The 22,466-nt window shown below is 41.3% G+C and overlaps 1 protein-coding gene across 1 annotated transcript in view; it reads left to right on the top strand.

Moving 5' to 3' along the window:
- The window catches only part of LRP1B (LDL receptor related protein 1B), a 1,261,104-nt gene that overhangs the window by 400,007 nt on the left and 838,631 nt on the right, over positions 1-22,466 (top strand). Inside the window, exon 3 of the mRNA XM_065561615.1 lies at positions 1,480-1,617. Within this exon, the coding sequence (XP_065417687.1) occupies positions 1,480-1,617 (138 nt within the window). The remainder of the gene's footprint in view (positions 1-1,479; positions 1,618-22,466) is intronic.

The raw sequence follows: 22,466 nt of genomic DNA, 5'->3' as shown, positions 1-22,466 counted from the left end.
TCTGTATCCTCTCTCTCTCTCTCTCTCTCTCTCTCTTTTTTATATATTTATATATATTATATATATATATATATATATATAAACTTTAATACAGACAGAATTTAATGTTTTTTGGTGGGAGAGCAGAAATATCACCTGAACTGTGATCATGACTGCCAGGTTTTAACTAGTAAATTGATGTTTATTGTAACATATTGTAAATAATGGCCAGCTCATAGCAATAGTGATACTTGCTACTGTATCTGCATTGTTACAAGGAAGATTGCAAAATCAAAATCATTCTACATGAAGACAAAGTTTTCAAAATATAATTTTGATCTGGTGGTCAATAACTGACATTTATTTGTTTAAAAGAAGTACGTATAGGGCCACATATTCTCCTGCTTCCTTTGCACTGTTCAAGTGGCTCCAATGGGATAGAAAGCAGCTACATTTGGCAAGCTGAGTAGGAGGGAGCTTTCAGCTGGCCAGGCGCAGAGCTGGCATACCTAATCCCTCTGCCAGTCCCAAAATGTGGCACTGGAGTAGGGTGCTGGGAATGGATGATGAGTGATTGTATCTGAGTTCACTGCACTCTAGTTTATAGTTCCTTGAGGATGCTGTCAGCTGATGGAGTTTGGAGTGGCCCTGTCGCTAGGGTTAAACTCAACAGGGCTGTGCCCCAGCCAGAGCATCAAGGTGCTACAAGCTGCCTCCTAACAGCTTCCTTCATCCCCAACCTCGTGTTCACCCTCCTCTTCTTTGTTAAACTCTCAATGCATTTTATCTTAAAGTATCATGTAAGCTTTTTGTATCTTACTAAGTGTCTGTACAGTGCTAAGCACTGTGGAGACCTGACCAAAGCTGGGGCCTCTAGGTGTTACCAGGAATATAATTAATCATCCATCCATACCTCTATAGCTGTTTTGATGGCAGAATGTAGAGTGATTATTACCCAATTGAAAAAGGAATACATTCTAAAATGTAAACAATTGAATGTCTTCTTGTATTTTGAGTGTCTGAGTTGTTCTTTTTTCCTTCTCAATATGGTTGGTGACATCCTGGCCCAGGGTTGTGTTAGTGATGTTTTTGGCATTGGCAGACTCATGTAATATTGAAAATCAAAATCAAAAGCTTTTATTTAAAAATAATCACTGCTCCATCCTGAATGTCGGCAAATATGAATTTCAGCATCTATAATCTTTAAAGTAAGGCAAACCTCCCATAAAACCATAAGTTGTATTATCATCATTTAATAAAATAATCCTTCTTGAGCAGTTTATTTTCTTTAATTATGCTAATCCTTATTTAAGAGAATATAATTCTACTGGTAATGCACTGAAAAGCTGCAGAGTAGACACGTACATAAAATGCCTGTACCTAGCCTTAAAGTGGAGATATTATGCAAATACATGACAATAACAGTGCATTCTCTGTCTCTTCATTTTTTAAGTATAAACAAAATGTATATGAATTCTTCTACGCCTATTCTTTTTTTAGGTCCAGAGGAAATAGAATTCAAGTGTCCCCTGAATCATATTACTTGCATCGGTACAAACAGATGTATTCACTTGTCCCAACTCTGCAATGGTGTATATGACTGTTCAGATGGGTATGATGAAGGAGTACATTGTCGGGGTAAGTGAATATGTTGGGGAAAAATTTCCACCAACTTCAGGTTCTTAAAAGTGCATCGTTTTAAAGTGTGAGTTCAAAGTGATTCAGTAAACTTCTTCTTTTAACCATATGTATTTAAAATAAGTATGTACGTTATTATATTTAGTATACATTTCAAAGCCAGCTTTTTAAAAAAAAAAGTTTATTTTGAAAGAACCGAGGGTAAAAATACCTACAGGCTTTCTAGCATTTTTCTTTAAAAATTACAAAGTTTGTATGAAAGAGTTGTTTGCACCTAGGGTGACCAGACGTCCCGATTTTATCGGGACCGTCCCGATATTTCCTTGTTTGTCCCGCGTGCCGACCGACATGCGGTCGGGACAACCGGACAAACAAGGAAATGCCCCGGAGCCTGGAGCCCGGAAGTGCTCGCACCCCCCCCCCCGCCCCGACTCCGCCCCCTCCTCCCCCGATTGGCTCCCTCCCCGAATCCCCGCCTCTTCCCCGGGCTCACCATTCCTCCCCCCTACGCAAGCGCTGGAGGGAGGCCCGGGAGACTCAGGGGAAGCGCGGGACCAGGGTGAGTAAGAGTCCGGCCTGGCCCCGAACAGGCAGGACTCAGTCGGGTGGTAGGGAGAGGAGGGGGGCGGCCCGCGGGGCCAAGCGGCGGCTGTTGTTCTCCCCCCCCGGGCAGTGGGACTTGGGAGCAGCCGCTGCTGCAGCTCCCACTGCCGCGGGGGAGGAAGCGGCCATGGCGCTCGGCGGCTGCGGCGCCCCCGAACCCCCCGAGCCGGGGCCTGCTGCGGGGACCCAGCAGCGCGCACGCTGGGCCCAGCCCCTGGCCAGTCGCGTCTGGGCTGCTGCCCAGCTGGTGCTATCCCGCGGAGGCATCGGCAGCCCAGCCCCGTTCGTTCCCCTGCGGGACCCGAGCGGGACGGGGGGGCTGGGGCCTGCTGCCCCCACTCCGGGGCCGCCGCGCGATAGCACCAGCTGGGCAGCAGCCCAGACGCGACTGGCCAGGGGCTGGGCGCAGCGTGCGCGCTGCTGGGTCCCCGCAGGAGGCCCGGGCTCGGGGGGTTCGGAGGCGCCAGAGCCGCGGAGCGCCATGGCTGCTTCCTCCCCCGCGGCAGTGGGAGCTGCAGCAGCGGCTGCTCCCGAGTCCTGCTGGCCGGGGGTGAGAACAGCCACCGCCTGGCCCCGCGGGCCGCCCCCCTCCTCGCCCTACCACCCAACTGAGTCCTGCCTGCTCGGGGCCAGGCCGGACTCTCACTACCCCGGCCCCGCGCTTCCCCTGAGTCTCCCGGGCCTCCCTCCAGCGCTTGCGGAGGAAGGGTTTTTTTTTTTTTGGCCCCGCCCCCCCCACGCCCCCCCCCACGTCACACCCCCCCCCGCGTCCCGATATTTGTCTTTGGTGATCTGGTCACCCTATTTGCACCAAAAGAAGTATGAACAAAGCTCTTCTTCGGAGTATAGAAAATAGGTAACACTTGTTTGCCACAAATCCCTTTTCCCCTAAAACGCTGTTGTTTAAAAAAGTCAAAACCAATTGGAAAGAATATGGAAAGAATTTGACACTTTTAATGTGTTATGGCATGAGGTTTGTCCAATAAAAATCATTTTCCTTTCAGATTTTGTTTTCATAAAGGCTAACACTATTTGATTTTATTTCACTTTTATATTCAAATAATCTTACAATTCAAAGGGTGAGTTTGTCTTAATTCTATCTGTAAGGAATTCATAAATAATACTCATGAAATCTAAACACCCCACCTCACCCCCCACAAAAAACCTTGCTCAAACAAAAGTAAACATCATGCATCATCATATGATCTAAATGAATATAGCTGAATTGTTGTAAACCAAACTATGCAGTTTTAGAGTAGCTGAGGATATGGTGCATAGGATAGATCCTCTATTAACTATATTTTCACAGTGAAAGGGATAAAGTGTCAAACATAAAGTGTCTGTTTCTGTAGTCCTCATTCGGCAAAACTCACTCTGAGTTTGATAGATGTTTTGCCTGTGTGTTGACTTTAGAATTGGTCCTGGACAGAGTAATGAATAAATGAAATCAGCGAAAGCATCTCTGGGGCACATTGAAGCTTTCTAAGTTACAAATAAGTACTACATAGAAAAGCGTGTTTATCAGTTAATCACAATTAAAACATAATCCTCAATAGATGTATTTACATATTTAAACTACTCTGGACAGAGGATTAAAAAAAGCTAATTCAAATAGTTGACAATGGTTTTTGTTCATTAGGAATTTAAAACCTTAAACATAAGGGGATTAATAGTATGGTGGAACCAGGAGAGGAAGAGGATTAAAATTTAAGGCCTTACTTAAAGCATAAATTAAACAGGTTCTTTGTTTTCTCCAATTGCCATTTTGCAGGGCTAACCTGCACTTTGGAATAATAGGAATAACTGCTTTGGGGACAGGTGTTTTTTATTTTCTGTTAAAATCACCTTTTTAAGGCTGATGTGGACTCCACCTTATGTGATCACTAAATATTCTAATGTATGTGGTATTTTCCCAGTGGTAAATTTCTTGTGCTGTACATTTTATAAATATGACCTGACTTTAATAGCTCACTCTCATAGAGTACAGTAAAGTTTAGGAAAATGTGCTGAGTATTGACAGTTGATTTTAGCCCTAACTTGGATACACAAAAATGAATACTGTATGGTGAAGTGGTTATGTACTAAAAATTGAGTAAGAATTGATAGCCAAACTTCCAAATACAAAATCCCTAAATCCCTATTTAGAGTAGTCCTCCATTAATACTGCTGGGTATCTATGCACATAAATATTGATCTGAGTGGCAACTACCCATTTTGCCCATATATAACTGATGTGAAAATATGTCCCTAAATTAAAGGGCACTTGTTTCCTCTATTAAAGTTAGAGACTGAAGAAATGAATCCAAAAAATAAAAAGAAAAAAAATCTGACAACCAAATAATTTAAAAAAAAAAAGGGGGGTCACACTTTATTATAACAAGGACACTGTAGACACTGTAATCACAGTGTAGTTATATTACCTTTATAGTAGAAACTCATTGCAGTTGCATGATTTGATACCTGTAACTACCATTAAATCATTCTCCATAAAGTTCACTATATGAAATAATTACTGGACAAATAACATGGAGTTAACATGCCTAGATTATAATAGTATAAATATTGAGGACACCAAAGAGTAATCATGAATCAGTCATGATTAACCTTCTGCCTATATCAACTATTGTTTTTTAAATACTGCATACTGTAACTGTAATTACAGTACTTTTAAAGAGAAAATATTATTTCTTCATGGCACTGGCAAAAGAGACTCTTATCTGCATTTCGTGTTAATTAATGAAATTGTTAATCACTTCATCAGGAAGGTAATGGAGAAATCTTAAATACTGATCTCAAACACTGCACATGTTCTACAGAAATGGCTGCATTAACCTGATATGTTACTTAGGATAGCATATCACCATGTGTGCGCATATGCATGTGTCAATGTACATTCATATATGGAGAATGTGAACATACATGGTGAAGGGCATTCTCTAAACTGATGTGCCCTTTCCAAAGACAGGTCTTATCTCTTGGAGACTGAAAATTTCTCATAATGCACTAAGAACTAATAGAATTCAAGCATTCAATAACTAGAACTATTCAAAATGCTTTCTCTAAATTTTGCATTCTTATGTTAATTCATTATATTAACAACTCAGATGGACATATACAGTGCAGGGTGCTTTCATCAGGCAAGGAAAAATATGATTATATCTGCAGTGTGAAATGGGTAATTCATGTGAATTTTGAATAAAATGGTAGTAGATGCAATGCTGTTACAGGCACATATGCTTTCCCCCCCGGGGAGCGTAATGCATAAATTCAGATTTTTGTGGCAATAGAGAATAAAAATGGTTTTATTATATATGATTATTTTTCAGTGTTCTTTGGAGTTGAGGGGTATATTTGATTTGCTAAAATTAATTCATCAAGAGCTGTACCCTATGTGTATTCCACATGTGAATATGCCTGTGCACCATGCACCTGAGACTAGAGGGCATAAGGGGAGGTGCAGTCTGACTCCCTCTCCAGTTCCTTCTTACCACCTCATGTCCTGAGTCTGTGTTGAGCTATCCTCACAGCCTCTTCATTTCGGTAAATATAACCATATATAGTTTGCTAGTATTTTACATAGTTAGTATAGCTTAGCTTTCCCCACCTTGGGGACCCTCTCCATCCCTCCTTTTGGGCGTAGGCCTATGCCCAGAAGTCCTGGATTTAAAAACTGCATTTCCTACCCTTGCTCCTTCTCAATCAGTGACAATCACCAGTCCTGTTTTCATACCTTGGGGGGAGATATCTCTCTGCCAAGTGCAGTATCTGTTACTCCTTTCCACCCCGGATCTAAGAGGGACAAGAGCTTCTATTGAGGAAGCAGTTCAAGGAGAAAGCCAGGAGATCCCAATCAGATCCAAGCCATAGGGACCCCTCTCTACAGCAGCTGCAGGCCTTGAGCAGTGTGCCTCCAAACACAAACTCTGGAGTAGAGGCCAGATCAGATCAAACTAAAGATCTATGATCTTAGACTTCTCATGAGAAGCTTAAGGGGCACTCTCTCAGACATACAAACAGATCCCCCTCTGAGCCTTCCAGGATAAGGGATCCCTCCCAACTCCTTGCAAGTTGGGAACACAGTTCTGAGGTCTGCCTAAGCTTCTAAGCCATGAAGGGAAAGGGAGCAGGAGAAGCTACACAAGTATCTCTAGCATGTTGCAGGACCAACGTCCACCAGTACCAACCAAGAGCTCCAGATGGGACTCTCCCTCTCTAATGGTACCAACCCCGCCAACTGTTAAGTTTGTTGTGGTACTGGATCAGGTGGAACCAACAGCCACGACCCGTCATGCTCAGGAATGGACTGAGGCATATTCTACACCAGAGAGAACTTAGTCCTCCCGGAGCCACAATCCCCTCTACTTTCAGGCTCAGGTCTTCTGAAAGACATCTAAACCACAGAGGAAGACACCTTCTCAAGGAGGAGATGGCAGCATTAGTCGCCTAGACTATCTGTGAGTCAAGGCTTGCTTCCTTCCAGTGACAATGGCACTGGTCTTCTAGTTGGCTGAATCCGACAAACTATCACCTCCCTAACCCAGGGTTTGTAGAGTTTCTTGGACCTGTCCTCTGCCCAAGCAAGGTTAAACTCCAAGAGATAGCTGGTACCTAATGCAGCCATCACACCCACCAACCAGCCTTCAACCATTCATACTTTCATTACAAGGGTCTATGGGATCATTATGAATGAGACCCCTGGTCCATGTGCTCTACCATAGAATCACATCATCCCTCTCCTCTTAGGCAACAGCAACTGGCACTGCAGGTGTACACAGAGGAAAAAGATGACGAGCTGGATCCATCAGTAACAGTGTTACTGATAGGGGTATCATCTTTGTCACCTGATAAGGCAATTGCCCCATCTTTCACCATCCCCATCCAACAACCATGGGTTTTATGAAGAACTATTGCAGAGGGTGGTGGCAGAACTTCAGATTCCATTAGAAGAAGTTGAAGATATGCAGTAAAGTTCTTGGATATCCTGCAAGGCACACAATCAGGTAGCTCGCCCAATAAGTGAGGCCATTATAGAACCAACTAAAGTGCTATGGATATACTGGCAACATTTACCTGTATCCCTTAAAGTGTTGAGAAATGTTACTTTGTGCCTGTGAAAGGGGCAGAATTCTTAGCCCTCACTCACCTTAGCCCTGACTCCCTAGTAGTACAAGCAGCCATGGAAACATCCAGAAGATTCGTGATGACAAAGCATAAGTCATACTCATCACACCCACCTGGCCCATACAATTCTGGTTTCCAGACCTTCTACTGATAGCAGCCCATCATCCCATCAGCATCCAACTCTTCCCACCAACTCAGGAGAATGGCAGGATCAGACATCCCAACCAAGACTCTTCACATCATGACTTGCTATTTGGATGGGTGTCAGACCTAGAGCATTCATGTTTGGAGGCTGTTCAAGCTATTCTTAATCACAGCAGAAAAGATTCTACCAGAAAATGTAATAAATGGATTTCTTTACCTGGACAAAGCAGACCCAGGAATCACTAGGTCCAGCAGGTATTCCTGCTATTTTAGACCACCTTCTCATTCTCAAGATGTCAGGTCTTTCTATTAGCTTGCTGCAATTCCACCTAACATTTCATCCTCCAGTATTCTCTTTTTATTCGCCTGGTAACAGCCAGCTTCCTTAAAGGCTCTTAACAGGACCTTCCCACCAGTAGTGGAGCCAATGTGGGAGGATCTCATTCTCGTACTTTCAACATGTACTGAACCTCCTTTCAAACCTTTGGTCATGTGCTCAATGTCTCACCTGTCTATGAAGGTCACCTTTCTGCTTGTCATTTTGTCCGCCAAGAAGGTGTGTAAGCTGGGGGCTGACTGGCCAGACACTCCATTTCATAAAGAGAATGCTATCCCTTCATCTTCACCTGAAATTCATCCAGAAGGTAATTTCTGAGTTCCGCATAAACCTATCAAATCACTTACCGCTATTCTTCCTGAAGCCTCATGTCTCTAGCGAGGAGAGGAGACTGCATCCTCTCAACATTAGACAAGCATTGGTTTTCTACCTGCAAAGAATGAAACCATTTAGAAAATCACCTAGCCCATTTGTTGTTATAGCAGAGCAAGCACAGGGATAGGCAATATCTGCTCAGACACTCTCTAAGTGGATTTCTGGTGGTATTCTCCTTTGCTATTAGTTGGTGCATCTCCCTCCCCCAGTAGGGAGAGGGCCCATTCCACTAGAGCACAGGTGACCTCAGTAACAACTCTTCAAGAAGTATCTGTGCTAGACATTTGTAAGGTGGTAACCTGGTGGGTCCAGGGACAGAATAGGTGCATGCATTTGTCATCTCCATTTTTCTGTATGCGTGTGAGACACGGACCCTTACGGCCAAACTTGAAGGGAAAGTACAGGTAGTAGAGAGGAGATGCTTCCATAAAATCCTAGGTATCTCCTACTTCGACCACATCATTAATGAAGAGGTCTGTAATATCATCACCCAATGTTCTGGATCATATGAAGGCCACCTGACAACCTTGAAGAAGTGCAAGCTGAAGTGGTACGGCCATGTAACAAGATCGTCTGGCCTATCCAAGATCATCCTCCACAGGACAGTACAGGGGAAGCGAAGAAGAGGTAGACAGGAGAAGAGATGGACTGGCAACATAAGAGTGGACGGGAATGGACTTTGTGGAGACTCAAGCACTTGACACACAATTGTCAGGGGTGGAGACAATTGGTTGATTGGTCATTGGGGCACCATCATTGATGAGCAATGTGGTTATGGTTGGTGATGGTGATGGTGATGATGAAGAAGAACCTGGAGTTACAGCCACACTTTCACACAGCATGTTTTGATCTAATCCTCTTCTGCTGATGTAGTGTTACAGACATCTATACCTCCTGCATCCTTGTGCACCCCTCCTATCTGAGTGTTGCTTGATTGCTGCCAACATATAGAATACACACAGGGATCAGCACTCAACGAAGAAATGGATGTTACCTAGCTGTAATTGGAAGTTCCTTGAGATGTGTGGTATTTATCTATATTCCACTACCTGGTCTCCTTCCCTTCTGCTTTGGATCGTGACTGGATTTATGGTAGAGAAGGAAGTGGAGAGGCTGTTAGTCCATACCTCCCCTTATACCCACAATGCTGAATATGAGGAGATCCAGGGTGAAAGCATGGACTAACTGACACTATTTGCATGATTTTGTGGTCTCAGGTGAATGGCATGCATGCACACCCACAGATACGGTTAGGGGCCACTCAGCTCAAAGAGCTTCCAGTTACAGCTAAGTAATCTCCATTTATAGACTGGGACTATCTGAAAATCACAATGTACAATGGTCATAAGAATCTGGATTTGTCATGTGCCCATTGTATCTATTAATTGATAACTATTTCTTAAGAGCATAGAGTACTCAGTATGGAGGGTATGTGCATAAGCAAAGGCTCAGAGCAACTGATAGCTTATTTTATGAATGATAGACTTTCAAAATTAGTCTTAGAAACACAATTGCTTTCTTTAACAAGGTTCTTCACATTCATTTTAACGTCCGAAGGACTGATCTGCCCCACTCACATCTCCTTTAGGCCACTTTTAAAATTTTTCCATGCAGTGAGCTGGGAATTCCTCTACCGATGAGGAATGCCCAGGTGGCATAAAGTTGACAGAGGTGACTGTAAGCCACACTCTCCCTCCTCCCCCCCCCACCCCAGAATCTATCTCTGTCCATGCTATTAGTGGGCCTAGGCAGGGTGTACTGTGCTCCACTAATCCCCAGTAGGGGGCTGTTACAACTAGAGCAGCCCTTGCACTGCTTCATCTTGCCTCCGCATCTGATTTTGAGGTGTTTGTTCTAGTCAGACTGAAAACACAAATGTCTTTTGCGGTTGGTTGTCTTATTCGTTTGATAAATACCAATAATGTGCTTAGTGCTTTTCAACACACAGATATCAATAGTGCTTCCTGTTATGGACATAAAATAGCCCACTGGAATGGGAAAAAAAATATTTTTGATGGTCAAATTTAAAATTTTCACTAGTTAAATTTCTGGGCAAAAGTGGGAGAAGTGGGTCTTACGGAGATGAGATGAGGGAAGTTTTAGGACAACACAGTCCTATACATAGGACAATATGGAAGAAGGTCCATAGATGGGAGAAGGGAAAAATGGAGGTATTGATGCTGTCGCTGTTACTGGAACAAAAGCTGTGAAGAAAAATGTTAGGCATGAGATCTGTACTGTAGGCCAAGTCACAGTTGTTCAGGAGTTTGAATTTCTACCTTTGGAGTTAATAGATATGGAAGTTTGGGATACACATGGGATTCCGTTCTCCCAAGAGTTTTTTGTATTTATTATTTATTTATTAACATCACAGTAGCACCTATGTCTAGTTATTGAACAAACCCACAACAAAAATGTGGTTGCTGCTCCACAGAGCTTGCAGTCTAAGTAGTGTATATATGCATAACTTAGATATCTCTGCTTTCATTTCTCTGAATTTTGGTACACAATGCAGTCTGTGGAAAATAAAACTGAGTACACAAGAATTAAAACTTGCTAGTATCTAGGGCCATACAACCCATAACAAATCTTAAAAGGTAGGGGGTAAGAGCTATAAGCCTGGTGCTGAAAGCTGGAAAGCTGTGGAAGTTGAGAGAGTACTGGATTAGTTTGAGAGGAAAAAGGTAGCTTTACTCTGTGGGAGCTTGTCAGAAGGTTGGTCAGGCACTTGTCTTTGAGGTGTTAATGGTGACATAAGGGGATAGTCCCAAAAGGTTTGAAGAAAGTTCAGAGAAGTATCCAAAGTTTTCTTAACTGAACCTCCAAACCTTTTAAGTTTTGACTTTCTCTAGAAGTTCAGAATTCTTTGGAACACTGCTCACATGAATTCCCTTTACTTGAACAGTAAAGATGAGTTCAGTGCAAACAAGAAATGTGCAAGTGTGGGCTAATTATAGGTAAGGCACATGTAGCCCAAAGGAAGGTGTGTTGTATTCTGTCCATCAGTCTAATATCTTTAGAAAACAAGACTGATATAACTAAAATAGAGTATAGCACACAAAATGAGTCATCACTAACAATAACTTAGACACAGAGACAATCACCCTTTTATCAACAGCCATTTCTTCTTCTTTGGTTTGCATTGTTAAAGTACATTTGTTAGAAAAATATCTGTGTTGCCTTATTTCATACAACTAATCTCTATTTTTATCTGTTCCTGAAAACCAAAGTACTTGAAAGTGTTCCTTTTAAAATGTAGTTGTCTGAAATATAGCACAAAGTATATAGCATAAACTCTCAAATTCTAAACCCTGACCATATCTGACTATGGGAAGTACAGTACTAAGCTGGGTTCAGATATAAGTTAGTTATGCAGCATCCTTTTTTCCCAATTAAGGTTTTAGTACGAATTAAGCTCTGTATAAGCTCAAAGTGACTGGCAAGAGTTTAGTGCTCTCCAAAACTCAGGGGAACTTCAAAAGAAGAGACCACTGGAATGCTGAATGCTATTTTTTCATCTCTTTGATTGTATTGTTCAAGGTGATTTTTCTTTGCTCTTTTTTCATTTTAAATGATATCTTTTAAGGTTTTTTTTTTTTTAAAAGGAAGGAAGAAAACTGAAGGTGAATATCATGATAGTCCTAGTGGCCTTTTTCTCTGTGTTGGATTTCTTGTCATATGTTCTGACTTAGTAGGGAGCCTATTATTCACATGGCTACAGAAGTGACTTAGGTTCTCTAATCTCTACATCTAAGCAGATTTTTTTATAAAACAATATTTATATTATCTGTAACATAAAAAGTTGAAGAAAATGTAATATGTCTATACTGGGGAGACAGTCTATCTCTGATTTGTCATCCGAGTAAAACAAATATTCTACAGAAAGTAAATTGGTCTGCTTTTTCCCTTGGCCAGTCTGCAATTACAAAAATAAAATGAATAGTTACCTTAAAGTTGATTGAAAACCTGAAAACATAGCAGTAAAAGTCACTAAATATCCTTAAACCCACTTCAAAGGACCTCAAAGCGCAAGCTGTATTTTAGAAACGGTGATCATAGAGGGCTATCGAAGAGACAAAATAATATGATGAATATGGTGAAGCACTGGAATGGGTTACCTAGGGAGGTGGTGGGATCTCCATCCTTAGAGGTTTTTAAGGCCCAGCTTGACAAAGACCTGGCTGGGATGATTTAGTTGGTGTTTGCCCTGCTTTGAGCAGGGGATTGGACTAGATGACCTCCTGAGGTCTCTTTCAATGCTAATATTGTATGATTCTGAGAGGCACAGAAAATAATACACTGAAGGCACTAAATACACAAATACTGGATACACAAAAAATGTAAAGTATCTTACATAGTAATTGCCATTATACTATTACAGGTAGATCTGTCTTAAGTATCGGGAATACTGCTGGAATGCTTTCTATCATGCAAAACTAACTTCCAGTGGTAAAACAGTCAGGTTTTCTGAGTGATCTCTTTTTCTGTTTGAATGTACAGTTTTCCAGTTCAGGTATATGAGTATGAAAGTGAGAAAATGCGCACACTCATTTACTATATATAGAATAATTTGTTTAAGACTTAAGGTGCTACGTTATAGATCACCAAAGCTATAACGGCGAACTGCATGTTGTGCATATTATGTTATATTGGGGCTGATGTGGAATGCTGGTAGTGATGTGTGGGTTATAATGAACAAAGAAACAAAAAAGAAATAGTTTCAGTAAAGTGTTTAGAACACAGTTACAGATGTTAAAGCCACAGCTGCACTGGCAGGGGAAGAAGATACACTGCTTGAGAGACAGTGGCTGGAGGTATTTTGCTTGGACAGGAGAGATGTTGGCATAATGCTTCTAGAGGTGGGGAGCACACTTTGGCTGTGTGCTTAGTCTCATCTAAAGCCCATTGAAGTCATTGGAAGTCTTTCCCACGATTTCCTTGGCCATTGATTCAGGCCTTAGAAAAGGTATATCTTATGCTCTTTCCCAGCTCCTATGTTCTGCTGGTTGCTAGTGTACAGGATGGCGAAGCCATGGCCAAACCTCCAATCCACCCAGTCAAGTCACTTCTGGATTGTTGAATGTTACCAGGATTTCTCCTCATGCATTCAGGGAGTGCAAGCAGTACTGATTGAGTGGGTAAGGATGGCTTCCTGTTCTCTCTCCTGCCCAGCACACCTGAGCTTGGTCAGTAATAATTTGGCTGTTGAACTGTTATACGATCTAGCTTCTTGTACTGTATGTTTCCCTGTGTGAAGCACTGAATATTTTAAAATCGGATTTAAGTTTGGCTCACATTGCAGCTAGTCACAACTACAAGAAAGCCACAAGTAGTACAACCCTCTGTCACCTGCAAAACGACAAACAGGGTAATACTCTGTATTATTATCAATAGGTTAAAGCCCTGAGCATGTAAAGCTGCAAAGCTGACTCCTTAAACTGTCAGATAATCTGGCTCACTCAGTCCAAATTCAATTGAAATTGCAGAATCAGATGCATCACATTCTGACTATTATCAAAAAATATCAATTCTGATATTTTTTGAAGTTTATTCATGGTACTAAGTAACTTAAAATATCTTTATATAGTTTACTATCAATCAAGAAATCCTGAGAGAGATCGCAAAAGACCAGCTGAGGTCACTTGAGGGGGAATGTGGGGTTTTTTTGTTTGTTTTCCCAAATAAGCGGAAATTCAGTTGAATGCAATTTAGATCTGATAGCGCCCTCGTGAGATTTTGGATATTTTGGATTCTTGTGAAACACAATGTGTGGATTTGAAATTTAACCTTTGGCCAGTAAATTATATAAAGACAAACTCTAGAGCATTTAGCATAGAAAATAGGCAAAAAAAATGGCCAAATAATTACTACAACTTCATTTTTGTAGCAGTGTTTAAGCAGAGTATTAATTTTGTGTTCAGGCTATTCTTTCTGATATTGCCATCCAATGAAGTTTAATGATATTACTGAATCACTCTCACAGCACTGAAGCTTTTTAAATGGTGTTCACCAGAGGGTAAAATATAAAGTTGAGTATTTGTGTGTTTCCCTTCCTGATCACCTATGAATTTGTATTACATACAAAAACAAAGTGGGTCAGAAATATAAATACACCTCTACCCCGATATAACACTCTCCTCAGGAGTCAAAAAATCTTACCGCGTTATAGGTGAAACCGCATTCTATTGAACTTGCTTCGATCCGCCGGAGTGCGCATTTCGCCCCCCCCCCTCCCCCCCCCCAGAGCACTGCTTTACTGCATTATATCCAAATTTGTGTTATATCGGGTGGCGTTATATTGGGGTAGAGGGGTATTCCCTAATTCACTTTCTCATTGGAGATGGTAGTTCCGCCTGGCAAAGAAATCTTTGCTTATTTCCTATGGCTGACAAACGTAATGTTGGCTGCCCATTAGGTTTGTGAAGAACAGCAAGTCCGACATCAGACAGTTGAACTGCTGAGCCACCAGGAAATGTAAAGCTGCTCTAAACAAACCAGTGGAGCTACTGAAACCATATAGTAATATTCAGAAAGAGTCTCTGTGCCATCACATCTTGTTTTTAATTGAACTTTTGTGCATGAGAGATGAGGCTTGAGTGTAAGAAAGAGGAGGAACGAAAGTTCATGGATTGAACCTCAAAAGAACACTTCTACCGCACTGTTGGATGAAGTGTAGTGACCCCATTCAAGCTCAGGGAACCTGCCTCACAATCTCTGCAAGACATCTATGTATTTTGTAGAAAGCCTGCAAAATCCTACATGATCCCACATAGTCCACAAATTGAACCACTGTGATCCAAAACATTTTAGTTCATAGCTTTGTATTTCAATGCTGTGTTGTTTCTTGAGCAACAGAGAAGCTAGTACAGGAAAAAAGGAGATTGTAGCAAGGTTGGGGGTGGGGGTCTTAGATTAATCTGCACTCTAAGAATTTAACATTTTAGATCTTGACTGTGATCAGCCAAGGGAGAGGAAAGAAAAGACTTTGCTTAAGACAACAATAAAACCAGTAAGTGCAGTTCTTCCTGAAGATTTGGTTTGTGTGTTGTTTTATCTGCTGCTCCAAATTTGCAAGAGAAAATACATTTTGTATGCATATACAACAGTACAATATGGTTATTTTTCTTCTTCTTTTGACATTTTTTTGTTATCCATCTGAGACCAATCAAGGAGAGAGAAATGAGTGGAAGTTTTATATGTATGCACAAGATGTAAAAACAATGTAATAAATAGCTCTTTATTGCAAAATAAAATATATTAGACGGTGATACTGGAGTATACTATGACCCATTCATCACAAGAGAATGCTTCCAATGGCAGTAGGACCAAATTCACACTCCAGAAATAAAAACAGGATTAGTAATTATATCCACAGTCAATAACCTCCGCCAACAGTGTGGATTGCTGTTGATCTTTCTTGTTTTGTTATTATGTGCCCTCTTATCCCAACAATCAGCTATTCAGTTTATTGTTTACTTTACCATCTTGCCCACCTTTTCCCATAGAAAAGTGTCATGCAGTCCATAGAAATTAGAGAGGTCATTCAGTCTGTCCCCCTGTCAAGAGAAAGAAGTCATGAGCTTGAAGATTTAATAACTTACTATTGCAAAACCCTGCTGTGGTGAAGCAAATTAAAGCTAGTTGGCAGGAGAATATAGAAGTGAAAGATGTTTGAGGGATTTAATTTCATCCCAGCTTTTATGGGATGCCTCTAAAGAAGTTTTTAGGGCCAAAGTAATAGGTATAGCAACTGCTAAATTGAAAGAGAAAAAATGCTATAAAGAAGGAATTGGAGACAGGGATCAGGAGGATTGAGAAGTTAGATGTATACGAGAAAGAAAAGGGGAAATTCTTAATCTAATATGGGCAGTAAGAGAACTGAGAAGTATATTAAAAGAAAAAAGTGTTGAATATAAAGCTTGGAAGGTGCCTGATTTTTTCAGAAAAGCAATAAGACTGATTGGCTCATGAGACAATATAGCTATGGGCTATGTGCCAAGTTAAATATAGAAATTAAAAGTGTATGTTCCACAATATTGCTAAAAATACATTGTACTATATCTTCAAGTAATATAAATCCTCATATGGCCCAGTATGTTGTTGTATTGTAATTTATATCTACGGAAACATGCTTGAATGATCAATGCTGCCCCTTCTTCATCTGTCATTGTTTTAGGTTTAAATTGCAGTTTTTTTTTTTTTTTAAGCATGTTCCTAGGAGAAGGAGAATGGTGTAAATATGCAAAAACAAATGTTAGTCAATTGTGTTCTCCCTGAAAACCAAAGGTAAAAGTACGCTGGTCCGGTTCGGTATGGTGTAGTGGTCAGAAAGTGCTGACCGTACCCGCTGGGCCACTAATGGGGGGCAAAAGGGGCAGCTGCCCCGGGGCTACGGCGACGATTTAAAGGGCCTGGGGCTCCCGGCCACCGCTGCCGCTACGGCTACCGCTGAAGGGCTGGCTGGGGGATTTTGGCCTGCCCCTTCTGCTCAAGACCCCTCCCCTTCCAGAGGCCCAGAGCTGCCCCCTCCCACCTTTCCCAGAACCCTGGCCGCCCAGCGTACTGATAAGTCATTTAAGTTACTTTCACCCCTGCTGAAAGCACATACCTGTTGAAGGACACTTGTTTTGCTAAAATCAGTTGTAGGTCAGAAACCATCAACACAGAAGTATTAAACTTCCATACTTTTTATAGGCATCACTGAGTCCATAAAAGGGTGTTCTACCAATGTTTGAGCTATATACTGCACCATTCTTCTTCACCTTCTGAACAATCAGCTAGAACAGATAAGATGAAAGGTGATAACTCAAACGTTTTATGATATTTCTATTAATCCACTGCCTAGTAAATATTTCTCAAAACACATAACGAAATACAGTAGAACCATATTTTTCAAAGTTATAATAATCCCACGGGACTAGATGGTAGTAAATCAGAGATATATAAGCCCTATCAGCAGGGCTACATGAGGCTGTTAGAAGAATGTCATGGAATGACCTGAAGATGGCTTTACTTTAGATTACTCTCCAAGGACTTAGGTCTAGTGCTATTGACTGTTACCTGGACCCTTTGAATGCCATGCTAAATTGCAAAATGAAAAGCTCTTTAAAATGTTAAATACAGTAATACTGAAGATGAGGCTTTATTTTGTTCATAAAAGCTTCTATTTAATTATCTGAACAGGTTAAACCTTAATCATATTTATTTTGTTCTATGTGGGCCTGTCCCCAAAAGAAATTCGGCACAGTACTTTTTAGGGTAATTTTATGGTGATAAATATGCTTTAGGGTAATCAACTGTAACAGGGTTGCAGGATCCGTAATGCTGCAAAGGGAATCCAAATTCTGTTGACCCACCCTACAAGCCAGAATTATAACCCTGGACAAATCTGCCTAGTAACTCCCATTGATTCATTGCAACAGATATAGCTTGTTAACTTTCCTCTGGTTATAGGGGAGATGCGTGTGGCCCTCTCAAACATTTGAGGCTTTGTTTGTAGAAGGGATGGAATGTCACCTGTACCAGCCAGGATTCTTCTGATCATTCTTTTCAGCACTTTAAGGATATACAACAACATCTTAAATTATAACTGTGCAATAAGAATTAAATATTAATCAATATTTATCTTTACTAAATAACCAAGAGAAATTATATTTTATAAGAAAAAATGGGGTTCTTCAAGTGCTGGGCCCTATGTGTATTCCACATGTGGATACGCATGCGCTCCATGGGACTGAGACCAGAGATTTGTATCAAGTAGCATCTGTTGGTCCATGCTTGCGCAGTTGTCATCGTGCTCTTAACAAAGGGCATGAAGGGTGGCCCCAATCTGAGTTGGAATCCATTGTGTCCATTACAATCATCCTTTCCTTTCAGAATCTGTAAATATATATTGTAAATAGTTGTAGTGAGCTTGGTCATAGTGTTTTTTATAGGTAATATAGTTTGTCTAGTTCCTCCCTGCTTCAGAAAGTTTCTCCCCATAGAGAAGGACTATGCCCAAAGTTTCAGAACTATATCCCCTGATCTTGTTCCTTCTCCATCAGCAGTGAACACCAGCACTACCTTTGCTTCCTCGAGGAGTCTCATAATTACCGCCCAGTGCAGCATTTCCTGCTCCTTCCGACCCTTAGCCCAGGATAGATGAGAGCTCCATCTGTGGAAATCTCTCATGGAGAAGGCAATAAGATTCCAGTTCCAAGCTGGGAAGACCCCCCTGTACAGCAGCCTCAGATGGTGAGCAACACCACTCTGAGCATGAGCTCTGGAGTATAGGTCAAAACTGTTAAGCCTAAGAAACCCTCTCACAAGAGTAGGGGGCATGATCACGGATATAAGGAGAGATCCCAGTCCAGATCTGCATCTAGGAAAAAAGGTCCTTTCCCATCTCGGTCTACTTGGGGTGAATCATCACCTGACACTCCGCATAAATCTTCCATTCAAGAAGAGAAGGCATGAAGGAAAAAGAATCTGATGGTACCAGCTTTGGTTCCATCTCACAGGCTGGAAGATCGGCACCAGCCTTTTCCCACTGGGAATTTCGTATTGGACCCCAATTTGATGGTTCCAGCACATTCTGAGTGGGATCCTGCAAGCACCAGGTGTTTGGATGAACCGGATCCAAAGGTCCTGACCTCTAGGACCACTTGAACTTGAAAGGGACTAAACCCTTTACCTCAACAGTGGATAGTCTCGCCTTACCCTGTCTGCAATCTTGTATTCTAGAAGTTCTGGTTTCCTTAGGGATGTTTCAATACCAGAAGAAACCACCTTGGGGAGAAGAAGATCCTCTCCTACCATGTTCACAGGCTCGAGCATTCTTCCTCCGGTACTGCTGGTGGAATGGAAACCTACCTTCTCATTAGACAAATCTGATGTTCCAGGCGATCCTTCCCCCCGCCCCCAAAGGAGGCAAACCCAGAAAGATCCTATAGAAGGTCTTGGAGCCACCCCACTCCTGGTTATGATTACACAGGGGACCATTGGTACCCAATGCTTTGGGCCTCCCAGCTGAGCTCCATGGGATCTGTATACTAGTCACCCTGGATCTATGGAGGAATCACACCGGCTCTCCTCTCCCAGTTGATACCAATCGGCTCCATAGGAATCTGTGGAGAACAAAGACGATATGGTCCAGATGGTTCTGAGAGGTGTCTCATCCTCCTCACATGATGAGGCAATTGTTCCATCATCCCCTTCACCACCTGATGACCACGGGCAGTACCAGGAGCTTTTGCAGAGGATAGTAGTTGAGGTTCACATCTCTCTTGAGGAGGTCCACAACACTTAGCATAGTCTATTGTGCATCATGCAACCCTCTGCCCAGTGAATGAGGCCATTTTGGAACCAGCCACGACGGTTTGGCATAGCCCTGCCTCCTGTGCCCCTTCCTCAAAAAGGGCTGAAAATGCTATTTTTGCCAGCTAAAGGTGCAGAGTTCTTATAACCCACTCAGTGCCCAATTCAGTGGTGCAGGCAGCTACAGAGAAGTCCAGGATACAGCACCCCAAGACTACTCCTATTGTCAAGGACACTAAACACCTGGATCATCAACCAACCTGTAATACAGAATTGCTAACTACCAGGCTCTATTATCAAAGCACACTTTCACAAATTGTTCCAAATTTGTGGGATTGACGGGCAAGCTTTCCTAAAACAGGGATTGATTCCAAGCCCTCATCAATGAGGACAGGCAAGTTGTTAAAACATCACTCCATGTGGCAGTGGATGCTGTCAATACTGAATCTAAAGCCGTCACCACAGTAATAGTTATGAGAAATGAATCATGGCTTCATTCATTAGGTTTCCCCAGGGAAGTCCGGAATACCATCAAGGACTTGACCTTTGATGAGTCTAATCTCTTCAAGTGAGAAGATCTGCTCCCTGGGCATTTACACCTCAGCCCCAAAGAGAGAAACCACAAATATAACTTCTTATCCTTTCTTAAACCTTGCACTTCTACATCTAGGGAATTAAGTAATGTATAAATAGCTTAAAAATCTGTTTTTTGGGTGTGTGGTTTTTTTTTTTTTTTTTTTTTGCAATAAATTCGAAAGAATGTCATAAATACGTCAAGGGAGGTAAACCTGGAACACAAGAGTGTCACAAGTAGAGCTATGTCAAGTTAATATCATACAATGATATGAAGATAACTTTGCTCTTGACATTTTGAGCAATATCTTTCTGGCCTTACACTCATATTCACAAAACACACTTCATATTTAATTCTAAACAGATTTCTAGAATTCATTATGTTTTGTCTGGAGATTTCAATCTTCTTGTCTCTACCAAAACCTGACAGAGCCAAGAAAGAGAAAATTATCAGCTCTATCTTTATTTGTTTGAGGCACAAGCGTGAGATCTGTAATGTGAATAATCTGCAAAATGAATTAGTAAAATTATTAGCCATATGAAATGGAGAGAGAGAGAAGGAAAGATGAAAAGCAGAATGACTAGGAGAAAGGAGAAGGAGAGGAAGAAGACAAGGGGAAGTATATAAATAGTGTAAATAGTTAAGAAAAGAAAAGATACAGGCACTGACCTGAGAAGTAGGAAAAAAGGAGTAAAAGACATGGAGGTGGGCCAATAAGCATATGATTGTCAGATATGGTCCTTACGTGAGGGCTAGTAAAGTATCTAATGTGGAGTAAGCTTGTTTGAGTACATATGGATTCCAACCAGTGGAAATGTTGCACTTCCACTGCACTCATTGGGACAGCAGCAGACAACCCATACATGCTGCTGTACTCTGGTGATTCCCAGCTAATGCAGCAGACCCACTCATCCCCCCACCCCTATTTCAGCCAATTGTAAGTTAGAGTAGCCCTAATGCTACTCTGAAATCTATGCTTGGGTGAACCAACCCTAGCTGGCCCCACAATTAGGTAAATGTATCACATAAAGGAGGCTTAAAGACACTTTTGACTCTCGTTATCCCTTTCTGGTTTTGTGCAGGTTGTTTGGGCCTAACGTTATGGATGCTAGTCTAATTGTTGTCTTTGGTATTAATATTATTTGTTTTGCAGTAGTATCTTCTGTCCCTTGCATCCTTGATCACCTCCCTAGGGCCCAAATGACTGCAAACCTCCCAAAGATTTTACCTGAGCTCCTCCCCACAATCCTTCAGTTGCCAGGCTCCTACCCAGAACCTTGCCTTGCTGTGTCTCACCCTACATATTTCCACCAAGCCATTCACATTTTCAGTCCCAATTATGCTCCCCCCACATCCTTGGTTTCTCATAGCTGCATTCAGCTTTTAATTCATAAATGTTGACATTTATGAATGTTTAAAAGCTTATCACTTGCTATCAATCTCTCCAACTTACAATAACCAAACAACTTTAATTTTGTCTCCCGAAACTTGTAAAAATTAAGTCAAAATGAAAAAAAATTAACCAGAGGCCATAAAGTCCCAGAACATATTCATGGAATATGCTATAACACTAACATACTACAATGTTACTCAGTAAAAAATAAAAATGGTCTTTACATAATTTAGTTAATATTTTTAAAATATAAACTTAATTATATAAACCATATAGGCAACGTTTCAGAACAACAAACAGATCAATAATTTATTCTATTCATAAAATATTTTTCTTCTGTACCCAACACATCACACTTAGAAAACTTGTAGACATAACTTAATGGCCCCTGGGGTTATATTCCTTTCAAAATCTTTACTTCACACATACTTTAAAAAAAATTAAAATCAGCAGCACACACCCAACAGCATATTTCAATTAGGGCCTGATCCAGACTCTATGGAAGTCAATGGAAATTTTCCATCTGACTTCAGTGAGGTTTGGACCAGGCCTGTACAGACGAAAAGAAGGGGGCAAAGTTAAGGGGGGGGAGGGGCACTTTGAAAGTCAGAAGGGATGAGAGTGAATGATGAAGGGTTGTATGGGAAATGGTTAACTGTCTGGGTTTCTTAACTGTTAATTTACTTGATTTTTGGAGAGTCTCAAACTTAAGCAATGTTTAAACAGGTTTTTTCTTGTGAATAAACAGTAAGATGTGTGTAATTTTAACACTGATCATACATTAAAATACCGTCAGGGCCCTCAAACTAACTCTCAAAAAAGAAAATGTTCTTCATCTAGGCTCCCACAATGCTTGGTTACTTTTAATACACTAATAAAATGCTCAGAGATATCATGGTTATGAAAGACACTATATAAAATCAAACACTTTGAGTATATGTATAGTGCATTTCTAAAATAGTTGCTTGTCCACACAATGTGTCTGGGGATCTGTTTATACTTTT

This window comes from Chrysemys picta, chromosome 11 (genome assembly GCF_011386835.1).
Source record: "Chrysemys picta bellii isolate R12L10 chromosome 11, ASM1138683v2, whole genome shotgun sequence".
In the NCBI taxonomy this organism is placed as follows: Eukaryota; Metazoa; Chordata; order Testudines; family Emydidae; genus Chrysemys; species Chrysemys picta.
This window is presented reverse-complemented; position numbering and strand designations above follow the sequence as displayed.